Below are 15,683 nucleotides of genomic sequence, written 5' to 3'. Positions count from 1 at the left end.
GCCCTAGATGTTATTTTCGCAGCAAAGCGCAAAGCGCTTCTCGATGATGGTCTAACCGAACAAGGGTCCGCCACCGCCTGCTTCAACCGGTGGCAAGCTCGTTCTCCATCAAGACATCCTTCGTTGGCGGTCCAGCGCCGATTCCATCGGTCGGTAATAGTATTTTGCATATGATGACGTTGCACTCACGATGAATCGGATTTCATGCTTAAGTCAAGGCGACCTAGACATGTGGCGTGAGTTTTCCGACGGAGGCGCGCCGACGAGTTCTGGTAGCTGTCCCCGGCGGTGCCGGCGGCGTCTTCAGTGATGAGGATCGTACCGACGACCGCCTCACTTTCGCTGGCGGTAGCCGCGGAGTTATAGACTTCGCTTTCTTAACGATTCGCAGCCTCTGCGTCGACTTCTGCCCTCTGCGACGTTCGGGAGGTAGTATCGCTGACGACGGGGACGGCCAACATATGTGCTGATGTAAGAGTAACACCAAACAGCGTTTCAAAGATGTTCTAGAGGCCGATAGACAACCAGAGGCCGTACCAACTGTTGCTATGGAGTATGACTCCAGTGAGTGCCTGTGTAGCTTGTGTTGCAGTAAGTCTATCCTCAGTGAAGTGACAAACGCGCTCCCACTTAACTCCGACCGGAAGACTCCCCCGACGCGCCCATGCCAGAGTTCTCTATATCGACGAAGACTGGGACCAAGATTGGACTGTGGTCGATAAGGAGCCGCAGGCAGTATGATTAGTACGCGGTGGGTTGTTTGCGACTTTTGGGTGTGCGCCGAAAGAGCAAGCGAGGAGGGAAGGCCGGAGAAGGAGAGATTGCGGCTATTGGCGGAATTGTGGCGGTGGTGTGCTTAGGGTGGGGATTGAAGAGAGATCGGAGGGACATGTCTGTTACACTCTCCTACACGTTTACTATTATATCAATACACGAATGGCGTATAAAGAGAACGGACAGGGCATGCGGCCGGTCAATCAACGCTAGTCTCCATTGAAGACGTTCCGCAAAGGGTCACAGGTACCAGATACGTCTCTGTGTCTTCGTGAGGGACACCGACTTCAACGAGAAGCCATGCTCACGGATCGTTGGGAATGCCTTTGTTGGGTCCATCCACGTCGCTTCGAAGTCAAGAGGAAGCGACACGTCAAGCACCGAAGGGTCGACGGACGACGCTTCGTTTGCCTTACATAGTTTTGCGAGTTGAAAAGTTCCCTCATCGCCACGGACATACCAGCTTCAGCAACTGCATCAGAGCCTTTCCCACGATCGCTGCACTATATGAGTTTTCCAGGCGCCTTGAGAGACAGCTTGGAATATCGTCGGCGTTCCTGCCTCAGTCGTCAAGTCAGAGCAAAGCCGGAGGACCGGACGTAAAGCTTCTCACCGGAGCTCCTCGTCAGCCGGATGCGGTACGCCAAAGAGACGTTGTGAGCGCCTTCTCAACATTAACTTTCCAGGGATAATTGTCCATCAGTAAGTATGATTCCCGATCGGAGGTCGTGGTTGCCTCCCAAAATCGAGACAAAAACGCGCCCGACTGGTTGACCGAGACCATTTACAATCCTTCTGTCGAAGACACTGGCGTTAACTTCATTGTGAGGTGGCAAGCGGGTCGGTATCGCGTAAGCGGAAGGGATTAGCGGGTTCTAGAAACTATTAAAAAGAAGCGGGATCACGGTCCGACCTGTAAAGAATATATTGGCGCTCACCAACCTGAGGCTGCCCAAGTAAAAACAATTCTATAAACAGGGAGACATGCATCGCTCACCCAGTCTTCTGCTTTTTGGTCTCGTTTCGCTGTTAGCGACGAAAAACCTCCCACCCACATCACCTGCCTTTCCGTCTCCACCATGCCGACCGTCAACGATGGACAGGAGCTCCTCAGCCTTTTTTCAGACATCAAGTTCACCGCATATCTCTTCAACGCGATGATTTGCGGCTATTGCATGTTTTTCGTCAAGCGCAACAACTATCTGCGTTGCGCGTTGTGGTCCTCCCTCTGCGGGTGTTTAGGAACCTTTCTTGTGGCGGTGCACAACGGCATCCTCAATCGGAATGAAATGACCGACGCTCGGTTTCTCGCGCTGATTGTTGCGATCGAGATTGTTTGGTGGTTGTCTGAGCTGCTGGCCGCCGCCACTACCTACTGCAAGATTGCCATGATGAAGTACTCAAACGACCACCGCAGGCGCAATAGATGGCTTCTTTTCACCTTCGGCGGAATATTTCTGCTTGCTCGCCTGCCCGTATCCGTTTCTCGTCTTCTGGACAAGACTATCTGGGACCAAAGAATATACAGGGCGCATACTCTGTACTTTATCGCAATCGTGATAAACGACACCATCCTCACCACTGTCTTGCTGAAAGACTCGCGGGAGATGACTGGCGCGACCGAAGGAGCCGGCGTCACTTGCGTCCGCTCATTCCTTCGCTACGTCTTCCTCGGCAGTCTGTTCCGCGTCTTCTACATGAACATAATCATGTTGATCCTTGCCATCACGTTCATCCCATCGGAAGCGACCGCAGTAAACACCGCCATCCAAAACTTCGTCTGTATCGCAAAGTACAACTTTGGGATCGTCTTCGCCATGGACATCCTCCTGACGAGACATTCTCTCGTCAAATCGCCCGAGGGGAACGCCGCCGCCCTACCCCTTCCGCAGTACCACATATCACGGTCTAGAGAGCCTACATCTACCTCCCCTGTCACCGAGTGGGTCACGGACACTCGCAACAAGCATTTTCCTCCTCCACACGCGGCAATTATCGAATCTCGGCCGCTTTCATCGTACGCAGAATCTTCGGCAGAGTCTCTCGCCGCCGGCACAAGCACGGAGGACGCAGCGCGCCAAAGCGTTTCGGGATGTGTATAGAGAGCGTGGACATAGGCAGCGGATGGGGAAGGTCAAGACATGTACAGCCAACGGACATAAAGCTGTGCACCCCTTGAGACTAAGTCAGTGACCGGTCGCGTTGCCGCAACTGATTTAGACGCGGACTCATCATCCTTAGTCTCGGGGATCAATAAGGAACCTAATCTAGATGAAATCTAGACTTCGGTTCCTGCCTAATACCCTTATTAATACCGTGTCGTTCCTCCGTTTGCAACAATGACTGCCTGCATCCTTGTCGGCATCGATCCAACTAGGTTATCCAAATGCCTTTCCACTGTTGGCCACACCTGCTGCACAACACCATCCAGTCCCACCGCATTTGCATTAGCCTGCGATACCTCCCGCTTGACAATCCCCCAGAGGTTTTCAATTGGGTTGAGATCGGGGCTCTGCGCTGGCCACGGCATGATGTTGATGCCATGCTCGGCAAAGAATTGGCGCGTTTCGGCAGAAGTGTGGATAGGGCCGTTGTCCTGCATGAAAAGGAGGTCGGGAACAAAAATCTCAAGGTTTTGCCACATTGGCAAAAGATGAGCGGTTAAATGCTGAACGTAAGCAGTGGAATTGATACCCCTACCGCGAACTTGGCCCTCACGCTGAACCGGCTGGACCTGCGTCAATGGACCAACAGCGTTTCCAATAAATGCTCCCAAATACATAAATGTTTTGCGTCCGCTACGTCGAGTGCCTCTGATACAGTCAAGGTGAAAACGTTCAGTTCGCAGACGCCAACATCGCATTTTGGGAACCCAGCCAATATCAAAAGACGTCTCATCCGTCCACACAACCCGTGACCAATCCGCAACTGTCCAGTGCTGATGTTCCAACGCAAACGCAAGGCGTGCTGCTTTGTGCTCGTCAGACAAAAACGGCTTGTGGATTTTGAAGCGGGAGGTCAAATGGAGGAGTTTGTGAAGGTAACGACGCACTGTCTTTTCGCATGCCGTGATACCTGTAAGAGCGATGAATTCCAACCGAATTTGTTTTAGTGTCTTTTCTCGTGTCTGACTATCTGAGAGAACAAGTCTGCGGAACTCCTCCAAGTCACTGTCCTCTGGTTGATACTTAGCTGGTCTTCCCGGTGGCTTTTTTGACTGATAGGACGTTGGGCTGTCCGCAGATTCAGCAGCAAACTTCTTGATAGTATACTGAACAGTCCTGAGTGCAACCCCCTCCTGTGCAGCTATTTGTCGCTTGTTCTTGCCTGACCTGTGCAGCACCACTATGGCAGCCCTCTTCTGAGGGGAGAGTGGTTTGCCCATAGCAGTGCATGAAGATGGAGGTCGCAATTGCGGGCATGTCGGTAAGATCCTGGCTTGTCCGGCTGGAGGTTGGCTTGTCCGGAGGCAGGCTGGATGGAACGCGCATCCGCTTGTGAAACGGTCATTGAATTCAATGAGAGGGGGTGCACAGGTTTATGTCCGTTGGCTGTACTGTATATAATATCATTTTGTCTGGAAACTGTCAAGTTCATTTGTTTTTGCACATGCCGTCAGACCGGAGCCGTGGTCTTTTGGATCAACCCGCATATACCGGAACACTCGAGCCATGGGTCAGCTTGCTTTTGCACATTCCGGAAGACTTGAGCCATGGGTCAGTTTTGGATCAACGCGGAAATCAATACGTAAATATTTGCTTGTGCACATACCGGAAGGACCCGCCAAGGGTCCGTTTGTGATTTCGGGGCGATCAACGCGGAAAGCGACAGCGCGTCTTTTGGCTTACGCACAAATGGAAGGACCCCGATTCGCAAGGAATCTAATACGCACGGTTCTGTGGAGAAAGTTCTTTGCTACTTTTTTCTCTTTGCATATCGTAGCACGAGTGGCCATCCTCCGTAGTAACGCCCAATGCAGATAGCCTCAAAAAACTTCCGAAACTACGGGTAACCCGCACAGACATAAACGGAACTCTTCGGCGGACTCTGTGCTTCCTCTATTCTCACCGCTTCTCCGTTGCGGCAATGATCGAAGGGTCGCTTTCTTCCTGCCCTTTTGGTTGAATAGAACGGGAAGCCTGATTCGGATGACCCCCCCGCATCTTTTCAAGCAGGGGCGCTTCGCAAGTATGTACTTTTCCGTCGGGCTATGCTTGAATTACGATCGCACTATGTCCTGGCTCTCTTAGAATCGGTTTGACGTGGTTTGGCGTGGTTGTGTGTAAGACACTGTAGCTTACATGACCCAAATGCCCATAATACGCATCAAAGTGAATCTGAAAGAGCCGGTTCAATGACCAGGTTGGGCATGGTTTTACACGATTGAGCTTTTCTTAACCTTTTGCCTTACTGTACGCAGTCACGCCTTGGGAAACGCTACCACTCTTCCAGCTTTGCATTATCGACAACAGTCCAGGAAAGTACGTGGAAGCCTGTTTCTCAAGGATCGATGCTGCAAATCGCTGATTCTTTCCGGACCCACCAAATCTTATGTAGGTCCTTGATCGGGCATCAGATCAATAGATTCTTTCAAGATTATCGATGCACGCAACAATGTTGACTGTTTCTTCACGGGACAGGGGACCGCAATGCTTCCCAACAACCGAATCGATATCCCGGATGGAGATTCCAAATGGGGTTTGTCCTTCCGAGCTTCAGATCACACAGCCTCACGGTGAAGCTGTTCACAAGGATATCCATTACACCATGATATGTTCCTTAACTCCCCAAATCTCAACTTCAAGGAGCTTTACAGCGCGTGAGGAGATCAGATGGACGTTCCTTTCTGGAGCGGCGCTCGCAAGAACCAAACTGCGGTCAAAGCTTTCCTCCAGCAGCACCAATATCTGCGCTGGAATGGCGTGCTTCATTCTTCGTGAAAGTTTTCTTCATTGAAAGTAATCATCTGAATCTGTTCCTGGACATTCCATCGTCTAAGCACGACAGCTCTTGTATAGGAGCTCCGGAGGCGGGGGAAAGCTGTGCCCGCAAAGGCCTACACACCATGCCCCTGTTCGATTCCAGGCGCCCTTGCCCAAGCCGTCTGTCCTTGCGGTACATACCTGTCGAGACGGGCGCTCTTTGGAATGCGTCATCCTCTCGAAAGGGACATGCGGCATGCATACGTGAGATCTGCCTGTTTGCAGCCTAACCCTAACCCCCCTACATGTACTTTCAGATGTGCTGATTTGGTCCCGTCCATTCCGGCACTGAGCCCTCCCCAATAACCTCACTCTCGAATGCAACATACGAGTGGTTTGGGTACTCGTAGTCTACCCAGTCAACAATGCTGAACAAGCTGCGGCATCGTCTCGTTTCCATTTAAATTTTGAAACTATGCGTCCTATTCTCTCGATCAACGGTCAATGTCATTGGAGCCTCGTTGATTAGGTACATTGATGGTGCGGTGGGGCGCCAGAATAATAAGGGCTTGACGAGCACGTGCGGTGGGGCTGCGTAATTCTGGTACGTTTAAGGAAACGAGTGTTGCGCTGATTTTGCTGATTCCTCACTCTGCCCAACTTTCGCACCATGTTCTCAGCCATCGCTCTCTGATCGTCGTCATCGTACAAACCCGCCTCCACCAACTCCAAAGCAACCTCTTCCGTCAAAGCTCGACCATTGAAGTCTCTGAAAAGATAGCGAAAGTCTGTCTCGGTTACCAGGAGCTCCGCGGTCGATGCGCTAGGGTCCAGACCCAGCCACTGCTTCTTCACCTCCATCCACGACCTGCATCACGCGCGCCCAGCTTGTTCGGAAGATCACCGCTACATCCCACTCCCCGTTCGCCTTCTCAAGGATTGAGCAATTCACTCCGACCCCTCTAGCCGCCTCAAGCAACTGCCGCTTGTACTCGGTTTCTACGTTTATTCCAATCTGCCGGCGCACCGCTGCGTCCTCCCACAATCGTCGCGTTTCTTGAAGCTGCCTCTCCACTTCAGTCAACTTCTGCTCCATTTGTCGCATCCTCTGACGGAGAATTCGGGGCAGCTCCATCTCGCCCAAGGGTTTGCGGGTACCATTCTACCGGTCGGGCAGGTCGGTGGCGGTGGAAACGTAGCTCGGCAATAGTCAAATCGCTGGACTCGCCCACAACCCTCAAGTGCGGAGTGGCATATGGGGAGAGAATACGGAGGCATGTCTAGCTGTTTGCCCTACCGCCGACTCTTTCTCCATGTCTGTGGGGCAAGTGGAATATCCTGATCTTCTCGATTCCCGGACTCTTGCCGAGCTCGGTTGGGGAGTTTTTGTCTGCAGGGCGACACGAAAAGTTGTACGGGAATCCTACCGCCCGGCGTTCACAGCGACACAATTTTTAACGGTTACACTGCATTATGATAACGAAGGCCGACAACTCCGACAAGACCCAAGAGAATGGTCGGCGGGAACTTGGAACTGTGAGGAAGAGGGCCTGGTCGGAAGCTCCAGTGTCCTCGATAATCTCTGGCACTCTCCAGCATCGTCCGGCGCGGCCGAGAAATCCTCCCAGACAATCCGAGACGAGAAAGACGATCGGCAGCAATAGGACGTGATGGAAGCGGTTGGACTCGTCTACGGCCTCGACCCCGCTGCGGAAGCATTTCTCGTACGCCTCACTAAGAACGACCTCGAGCAGCCGGTCACCTCTTTTGTCGACTCGATCGCTAATTTACTCGGCTTACCCTTTATCACCAGCAACCCCTCTTTGTTTTTCCCTTCGAGCGATAGAAAAAGTCCGACGTCGCCACGTCAACAGCACTTTCGGTTATGGCGAATCGACGAGCCGAATGGTCTGGGAAGCTCCGACTCCAGACTAAATGCCGCTTACCAGACGGGTTGTCGCTACCCAAGCGAGCTGCGAAAGACTCCCGTGCAGGACCATTTCATGGCCGCAGAGATTACTTTTGGGTCTGATCCTCTTCGGGTTTGGCTCTTTCCCGAGCGTCGTCAAGATCAAGCGTCGCGCCATTCGCAGATCGACTTTCTTGTGGAGTTGCTGCGGCCGGAGGAACTTGAGCTCGTCGCTAGGGGCGGCGAAAAATCCCGTGTTGTCGGGCCCTCAGCGGGCTTGATGGCTCAAGAGACATCACAACCTCCATTCCGCGAACCGATGGTCCCTACCATCGCAGCAGCAGCAGCAATAGCAGATTGGCGAGAACGGCCGCTCTCCTACAGTTCGCCTCCGGCTTATACCGTTTTCGGGGACGACAGCGAACTAGGCGCCGTGGAGACCCCGCATTACGTGAAGCGGAGTACTACTCCTCCCTTTGACGAGTCGGGCAAGAGGACAACCTACCTTGGAGCAAAGGGGTCTCGCCAACGACGCATCCGGATTGGCATGCTCATCTTGCTTTTGGTGGTCCTTGCCGGGTCCGTTGCGGTGGGACTGAAGATCGGATTTGGAAAACGGGATACATCCGGCGGCACCGCGGATCGCAGCGATCCCAGCACCAGTCTGAGTACGCCGACTCCACAGCCGACCTCACAGCCAATTGTGCCGGGTACCATGGTCAGAGTGTTGAGAGGCCATACTCAGCCGGTTTTCGGTATGATTGCCTCTCCAAAGGGCGACCGACTCTACTCTATCGCGTCAAGAGCTGATCCCTCCAACGGGAATCAAATTTTCGACTATAACATCCTAAGCTGGAGCGTTGAGCAAGCTCCAAATGTCAATAAGACTCCTACGGTGGATTTCATCCCTTTTACGAATATGATCTCACTCAGCTTCGATCCTATAAAGGACCCTGAGGGAGAGTCTTTATTTGTATGCACCCAGAGGAAGGATGGAGACGCTCGCGAGGAAACTCGGGTCCTAAACACTCGTACGAGGCGCGTCGAGTCGTTAGATAGCACCGCGTGCATTTCGGACGCCAAGAACGGGACTCATTTATCCTACGATTTCGAAGCCGGGACAACGACGATTTCGAAACCAGGCGAAAAACCGATAGTGCTTAGGGCCGGGGCTGATAAATACTTCGGTCTTTCCCCCGACGGAGACGCTATCGCTTTCACGTATGGGGCCAATGTCTCAATGCACCAAGCCCAGGTTACCCTGTTGGCCAGCAACTACAGTCTGAGTCACATACCAAGCGACACCGAGACGCTTAACATCTACTCTGGCCGTCGAGACTTGCCCATAGGGATATGGGACTACGAGGCAGCCATGAATGATCCTTCCACCATCGGGTTCCGATGGTCCCCGTCTTCGGACCTTATTTACATCATCTGGAATTCGACAATCATGGTAAGCGATACCTCTCACTTCGAAATAGCATTCTGCATGTTTGTGTACTCACCTTCCCTTTATTACTGATAGGTGGCGCCCAATTTGAAACCCGATCTTCAACACAACTCCCAATTAGTCCGCGACGCCCACATACTTCTCAAGGTTCCTTCAACGTCCCCCAACAAGAATTACGTCGATATCAGTGACGATGGCCAAAATATCTTCACTGCCATGGACGACACCCGTCGCGTCTTTGGACAGTGGGACGCCAAGCAAGGCGAGTTCAAGGGAACTTTCAACCATTCGTGTCCTGTTAGCTTTTTCCTTCAACCTCGTGGCGCCCCGTACCTGTACACTTATGTCGGGTCCGAGGGCTGCGTGGATAACGGTTTGCCCGGGAACGATTCGCATGCGATCTATCAATGGGCTTTGTACTGATGCGCACACGCCACCGTCGCGGCCCTTGAATAGGATTCGTCTCTATACCCGTACACTCAGACGACTTTCCATTCACGTGTAGCCCGTTTGATAACGCCACGGTCGTGGTTATTGACAGCCGAGAAGCCGTAGGACTTTTTCACTTACGCGTAGAGTTCTAGAGGACGAAAGCGTCGACATTTTGTGATATGTAGTTTGTGCTGGACCCTCGCGTTCACCGATTACGATATCGGAGACGGAAGTTTTGGCCCGGCAGCAACGGCGTACTGTATGTCCCGCATGAGATGGACACAATTAGAGGTTGCTGGACCGCAATAAATGTACATAGAATCGAAGGATTATCTTTGACCCCTCCATACCCTTCCAAAAGCCTTCACAAAAAGGCGCCCATTTCCTCTACCGGGACACGCTCAGACTTTTCCTGCATCTGTTGCTGGGTTTGGAGGGAAATTCGATCACACCGAGAGACACGAAATGTAGAATATCGTTGGAGGAAATATCGGTTGAAGGAGAAATACGCTTAGGAACGGATGGACGCCCTTCGAATCTTCACATCACGCAGGATGCATTCCTATGAGCGCTGTATGATCGCATGTATGGAATTGACTATTATAATCGTGATGCGTTCTGCAGCTTCCTTTTGACGGATTGACGTCAACTGACAGTGCCAAGAGGCATGTCAGGTCAACAACGTTGGCAATAACAGTCTCGCACGACTGGCCTCCCCCACTGGCAATAACAGCCACGTACGAAACTATATATATACATAACGATGCAGAAGAGTCTGCTTGTGATTTTTCACCTCAACGGTGCTTCAGAAAGGTTATATTCAAGAACTGCAGCCTGTCTCGAAAGCTGTATCAACACAGCTCTGAGAGCCTCCCACTCGCCAAGTCGGAACAGCAATACTTGCCACCTCCCGAGTCTGAGGACGACGACTCGACCTCTGACGACGAGTCCAAGTTCAATGCTAGAAAGGGCCGCGTCTACTGGACCTCTGCTTTCAAGGAAACCGAGAATCGCTCAACCCCCCGCAACCTCTTGTCCTTGAAGACCTTTCACCCAAAGAACTCAGTAAGCACTTTTGTGCGAGTGTGAGTGGGCTGAAGAAGAAAGACGGTGACCCATTGGCACTAAGCACTTTCACAATATACATAGCAAGATTGAAGGACTATCTGGGACGGGCGAAGGTAGTTCTGAAGGAGCACGAGTTTAGGCAGCTTGGAGATGTCGTCGTAGGCGTCGAGAATGCAAAATGCGCCACGAGGACAAGATGCCAGCCCGTCGAATGACGGTGACTTCACTGGCACCTCTGGCGTCAAGATCAAAAGGGATCGTACGGAGAATGACCGCACGCACACTCGGGACCGCTACTGGACGAACATCCTCGACAAGTAACAGAGCAACACTTTTCAGTTTGAATGATGTCATCCTCGACCGACCAACATCCCCTTCACCCTCGAAAGTCCGGTCCAACTCGAAAGTTCCTCCACCAATCAAACAGCGTCGCATTCACTCCCGAAAGCCCGATACAGCTCGAATGATACCACCGATCTCATTTTTGCTAACTGCGACAGTGCTTCTCAAGGGCTGCTGTGGGAATTCAATGAAACTATGAGCGTATCAATTCCATTCTGTGGGAAGCAAACTCTTAGAACACAATTTGGAGGTAGCGAATAAAGACGTTCCCGACGATTTGATCAAGGTGCAGTTTGTCACGATGGGGAGGAGATATGGATCTTGACGAGTTGTGGAGGCTTACGTTTTGAGCGGTGGATAGGGTTCCTTGGCCCCGTCGACACCTACTCCTCCCCCCTCCTGCATAGAATTCATTACGGGTCTAAGGGTTGGTTACTCGAAGCTGCCTTTCCATGTGTGCGAACCACCAATGATCATGCCGCCTATTACCGGGCTTATGTAATCGCACAGCACAAGCGACAGCGCGCGCGCCCCTGTCAGTCGACACAATGCAGAAAAACTATCTAGCGCCGAACCTATCTTAACAAACGCCGATCCAGGGCGGTGAACTTCCTTACAAGGATCCCCCTTTTCATCTCCCTTTCAGTTGATGGTCCAGAAACCTGGAATCAGTATTTCTTTCAGCTCAGTTGATCCATCGTTTTTCATCCCCATCCACGCCCACACTCCGCACACCCTAAACCAAACAAAATGCAATTGTGTTGCACTGCACATCTAGGGCCAGAAATCCATTCCGTCAGGTGGCTGCGCCAGGGTTGAACTTAGGTTCAGCCCCGCCTCCTTGCACGGAGGGGTCCAGATAGCCAGGGAGTATGCAACGTCGGGGTTTGGGGGAGCGGGGAAACTTCCCAGACACTCTTTCAAACCCAGCCCGCCCTCCGAGGTGAGTTCCATTCAGAGGCGTCACAGCCCGCGGAATAGTGCAATAGGGATTTGCAATTCCGGACAGGTATAAAAGCTGGAGCAGGACGGCGGCCCACCCCTGCCTCTCCAAGTTTGTACTTGCATGCAGGTTCAACTCAAACGGGTTGACCCCATTCGGAGACGAGAACTAGCACTCGGCTTCAACCCCGACGAATATAAGTTGTGCTTGAAGAATCAGAATCGCTTCGTCCAGGGCGTTCCCGCTGGACGTATCTACGAACCCAGCACTCGAAACTCCAATAGACACGATAGTACAAGCAGAAAGAAATATCCGGCATAACAATGTGTCCTCCAGCCGGCTCCGAGCACGCCGACATGGCCGTGACGAACGTGCCAGATGGGAAGAAGCAGTTGGCGTCGCTGTCGCAGATGCACGATGCCTCGAAGGATGCGGAGCTGCTGTCCCATTTGAAGTTGATGAGGCTCGAGGATGAGGCGCTTGCTCAGGCGCTGGCGGTGGTGAGTATCTCATCCGATAGAGGTCTTTCGCAAGTGGCTTGCTGCATGTACTGACCCGGAATGGTCTTCCCGTCGAAATGTAGGAACGGCGTGAAGCAGATGCGACCATCGAGCGGATCCATCGTGCCAACAACTTCCGTGTGTATCCCCTAGTCAACAATCCTCATGTACTATTGATTCCCTAACCCTTGACTGATGGATCCTCACCGGTATAGGCATCGATGAGGCCCACATCCGCGAAGCCAACATCGCCGAAGCCCAATTTCTCGCCGACATGCAGGATCTGGAGCGCAAGTGGATCGCCCGGCGCCAGGAAGAGGAGGCAGCGGACCTCAAAGAGGAAGAAGAGGTGTGTACGCTTCCACAGGCTCGAAATTGTCTTGCTGACGTCTAACAGGGAGATTTGCCGTCGACAAATATAGACGCAACGCATGCTCAACAAAGTCACCCAAGAACTGCGTGCCCTCAAACTCGGCGTGCGACAACGCGAGGAGGCCCGACAGCGGGTGATTTCTGTTAAGCGCCGCTTGCAGGAACGTAGAGCTACTCAACAGGTACTTCAATGTGTCTAGGTAGTCGCGCTGCGATGCACGATATAATGCGACTGACGTTTGTTTACGTTATGTAGATTCGCATGCAAGCTCTGGAAGTTCGACAGCAGCGAGAACGCCAAGCGTTGCAGGAATCGCATGCCAGGATCATCAAGAATACGAGTTTGTACCGGAACCTTCTGTTGCAGGTGCGTTTGTTCTTGTTTGAAACTGTTGTCCCTAGAAATGTTAGGGACTCACCGTTCATCAATCTCCAGGAATACGAAGACTCCGAGCTCAAAGGCCTAATCATCAATTCCTCCGGCTCAAGCGACCGCCTCAACGAGCTCCAGCAAGACCGTCTCGACTCTGACAAAGTGCACGAAAGCAAAATGCTCCAGCTAAAACTGCGTATGCAAAAGGAGGTCGAGCAGCTACGTGAAGAGCATCTCCTCCGCTTGAAACATATGCTCAAGACCAGCGAGCTTGAACTTAACTGTGTGGAGGAGATGGAGACGCTGGCTGCTGAGCATATGGTCGAGGAGTTGGCGAAGGAGGCGGAGCAGAAGAAGGAAGGGGAGGAGTTGGAGGAGAGTTTGGATACGCAGTTGGGGCAGATTAAGTCTTTCCAGGTTTGTAGTGCTTGTATTCTTCTGGTGATGATCAGTTTAGTAGAATGGTAACGCTGATGCATGCCCCCTGTTCACAGGTCCAACGCCAACTCCAGATGAAGGCTCAGCGAGTGGTGCACAGTCAACGTCAGGAAGCCCGTCAGCTCGTCAGGTACATAGATACACGCCAACCGTTGCCATTTGCCATACAACACATGTTCCCTCGACCCTCATTCCAAAATTCCAAAATTGCCGTTCGTGACCATCCCACTGATTGCATCTGTCATCCCATTCCGGCAACCTCTGAACAGAGCGCACAAAGTCGCCGCCAAGCAGCGCGAACGCCTCTTCATCGAAGCCGAAGAAGAGCTCGCGGAAGAGCGTCGCCAACTGGAAGTCAGCGGCGACATTGATGCCGAAGAGGCCTACTCGGCCCACCGCCGTGACAGCGAGATGGGCAGCGAGTACAGCGGCGTCAGCGGCGGTGGCGATGAGCGTCGCAAGAATGGAAGCGGGTCGGTTGCTGATAGGAGCGATTATAGTGGGACTGGGACGGACTTCTCGGATGCGTCGGAGATGACGTCCGGGACGAATGCTGAGAATGCGGCTGATGATGAGGAGCATGCTAAAGATGCCGCCCAACAGGGTTCAGAGGTAGGTGGCAATCTCCACCTCGGATCTCCGAAGATGGTTCTCCCTTCATACATGACAAACATCAACCTTCATGTGTCGGGCTGCTTCATCAGATCGAAGAGCAAATCCGCAAGAATCACCAGGCCATGGCTAACCTCAGCAAAAAGCACGACCGCGCCCTACAAGAGCTTCAAGCCCAGCAACGCGAAGTCCGTGCTAGCGTGGGCAAGGAGCACCGCGAGCTCGCCTCGGCGCTGCAAGCCGAGCTCGAAGACGAGTACAAGGCGCTCAAGGCCCAGCACGCGAAGGAGATGGCTGCGTTGCTGAAAGTTCAGAGCGTCGCGGACCAGCTTGAGGCTGACAACAAGGTGTCGAACAATCTGTTGTACGAGATGTTGCCGAAGTATGTAGCGGATGACTTGAAGATGGGGAGGAAGAGTGAGCCCAGGGATTTCGACTGTGTTACCATCTTGGTGAGTGGTCAGGCTCTTGGAACGCTGCCTTCAGGACTACTGTTTCAGTGCGCGGTGCGCGGTCTAGCATTACTGACCAACGTCATCCTTCTCCATCGCATCGTTCCTTCAGTATTCGGACATTGTCCAATTCACAAACCTTACATCGCAATCCACATCCTCCCAAATCGTCAACCTCCTAAACCGGCTCTACACCGCGTTCGACACCATCCTCGACGACTACTCGGACGTCTACAAGACCGAAACCATCGGCGACGCCTACCAGATCGTCGGCGGGCTCGACGGCCAAAGCGGCGCCAACGTTCCTGCACCCATCACCAGTGGATCGGATGGAGGCTCCGATGCCGGGTCCGATGCGGGTACGAGTAGCCACTCTGCACGTCTGGCGGCCCGCGAGGTCGTGGAGTGCGCGATCAGGTTTATGGATGCCGTGTTCAATCTGGATATGTCGGACCAGGTTAAAAAGGAGTTGCAGATTAGGATTGGAGTGCATAGTGGCCCCGCGGTTGGAGGTGTTGCTGGGTCGCTTATGCCCAAGTTCGCTTTGTTTGGTGATACTGTCAACATTGCTGGTCAGGTATGTTACCCCTCGATGCCGTTTAACATCCGTCAAATTTCATCGTATTCAAGCTTCATCTCTCTCCCACACGTAGATGGAACAAAAATCACAACCCACCCGCATCCACGTCAGCGAAACAACGTACAATCTCGTCAAAGGCGGCGACTACGAGTTCCAGCCGGCCGGCGAGGTGACGCTTGAAGGCGGTCTCAAGATGCGCAGTTTCTGGCTCATGGGTTGGAGCAAGACAAACGGAGCGAAAGCTGCAGGCGAATCGAGCGGCAGGAATTCCAGTGCTCAGCGCCTATCCTCCGCGAAGGCGAAGAGAAAGGTGAAGCTGGCGCAGTGAGGAAAGCCTGCTGCCAGGTTACGAATCGAATCGAGGCGAGTCATGGTCCTCGACTTGATGTGGACATTCGGGTTTTTCTTTTGGGTTCATCTTTTTTTTTGGTTTCTGGGATTTTGTCCATATTTCAAAACATGCATTTGCTGTGCTTGCTCCGCTCCCTGCCTCCGTTGGTCTGCCCATCTCTGCCC

At 52.7% G+C, this 15,683-nt stretch overlaps 4 protein-coding genes across 4 annotated transcripts; all 4 read left to right on the top strand.

The window, feature by feature from the left end:
- Positions 1–1,853: 1,853 nt before the first annotated feature.
- Positions 1,854–2,876, top strand: EV422DRAFT_571416 (uncharacterized protein; the record flags this gene model as incomplete). The annotated part of the gene is made up of 1 exon (XM_053072990.1): positions 1,854–2,876. The coding sequence occupies one exon, from the start codon at positions 1,854–1,856 to the stop codon at positions 2,874–2,876; it is 1,023 nt and encodes a 340-aa protein (XP_052921857.1).
- A 4,490-nt stretch (positions 2,877–7,366) lies between these two features.
- EV422DRAFT_571414 (uncharacterized protein) lies at positions 7,367–9,478 on the top strand (the record flags this gene model as incomplete). The annotated part of the gene is made up of 2 exons (XM_053072989.1): positions 7,367–9,058; positions 9,131–9,478. 2 exons carry the CDS (start codon positions 7,367–7,369, stop codon positions 9,476–9,478), a joined length of 2,040 nt encoding a protein of 679 aa, XP_052921856.1.
- Positions 9,479–12,064: 2,586 nt separating this feature from the next.
- Positions 12,065–14,077, top strand: EV422DRAFT_273822 (uncharacterized protein). The gene is made up of 7 exons (XM_053065891.1): positions 12,065–12,340; positions 12,424–12,478; positions 12,556–12,689; positions 12,763–12,894; positions 12,969–13,079; positions 13,149–13,502; positions 13,580–14,077. The coding sequence occupies exons 1-7, from the start codon at positions 12,164–12,166 to the stop codon at positions 13,892–13,894; spliced, it is 1,278 nt and encodes a 425-aa protein (XP_052921855.1). The 5' UTR covers positions 12,065–12,163; the 3' UTR covers positions 13,895–14,077.
- Positions 14,078–15,679, top strand: EV422DRAFT_273823 (adenylate and guanylate cyclase catalytic domain-containing protein). The gene is made up of 3 exons (XM_053065892.1): positions 14,078–14,587; positions 14,700–15,164; positions 15,241–15,679. The coding sequence occupies exons 1-3, from the start codon at positions 14,261–14,263 to the stop codon at positions 15,493–15,495; spliced, it is 1,047 nt and encodes a 348-aa protein (XP_052921854.1). The 5' UTR covers positions 14,078–14,260; the 3' UTR covers positions 15,496–15,679.
- Positions 15,680–15,683: the final 4 nt, after the last annotated feature.

This window comes from Fimicolochytrium jonesii (genome assembly GCF_025526975.1).
Source record: "Fimicolochytrium jonesii strain JEL569 chromosome Unknown EV422scaffold_33, whole genome shotgun sequence".
NCBI lineage: Eukaryota > Fungi > Chytridiomycota > Chytridiomycetes > Spizellomycetales > Powellomycetaceae > Fimicolochytrium > Fimicolochytrium jonesii.
This window is presented reverse-complemented; position numbering and strand designations above follow the sequence as displayed.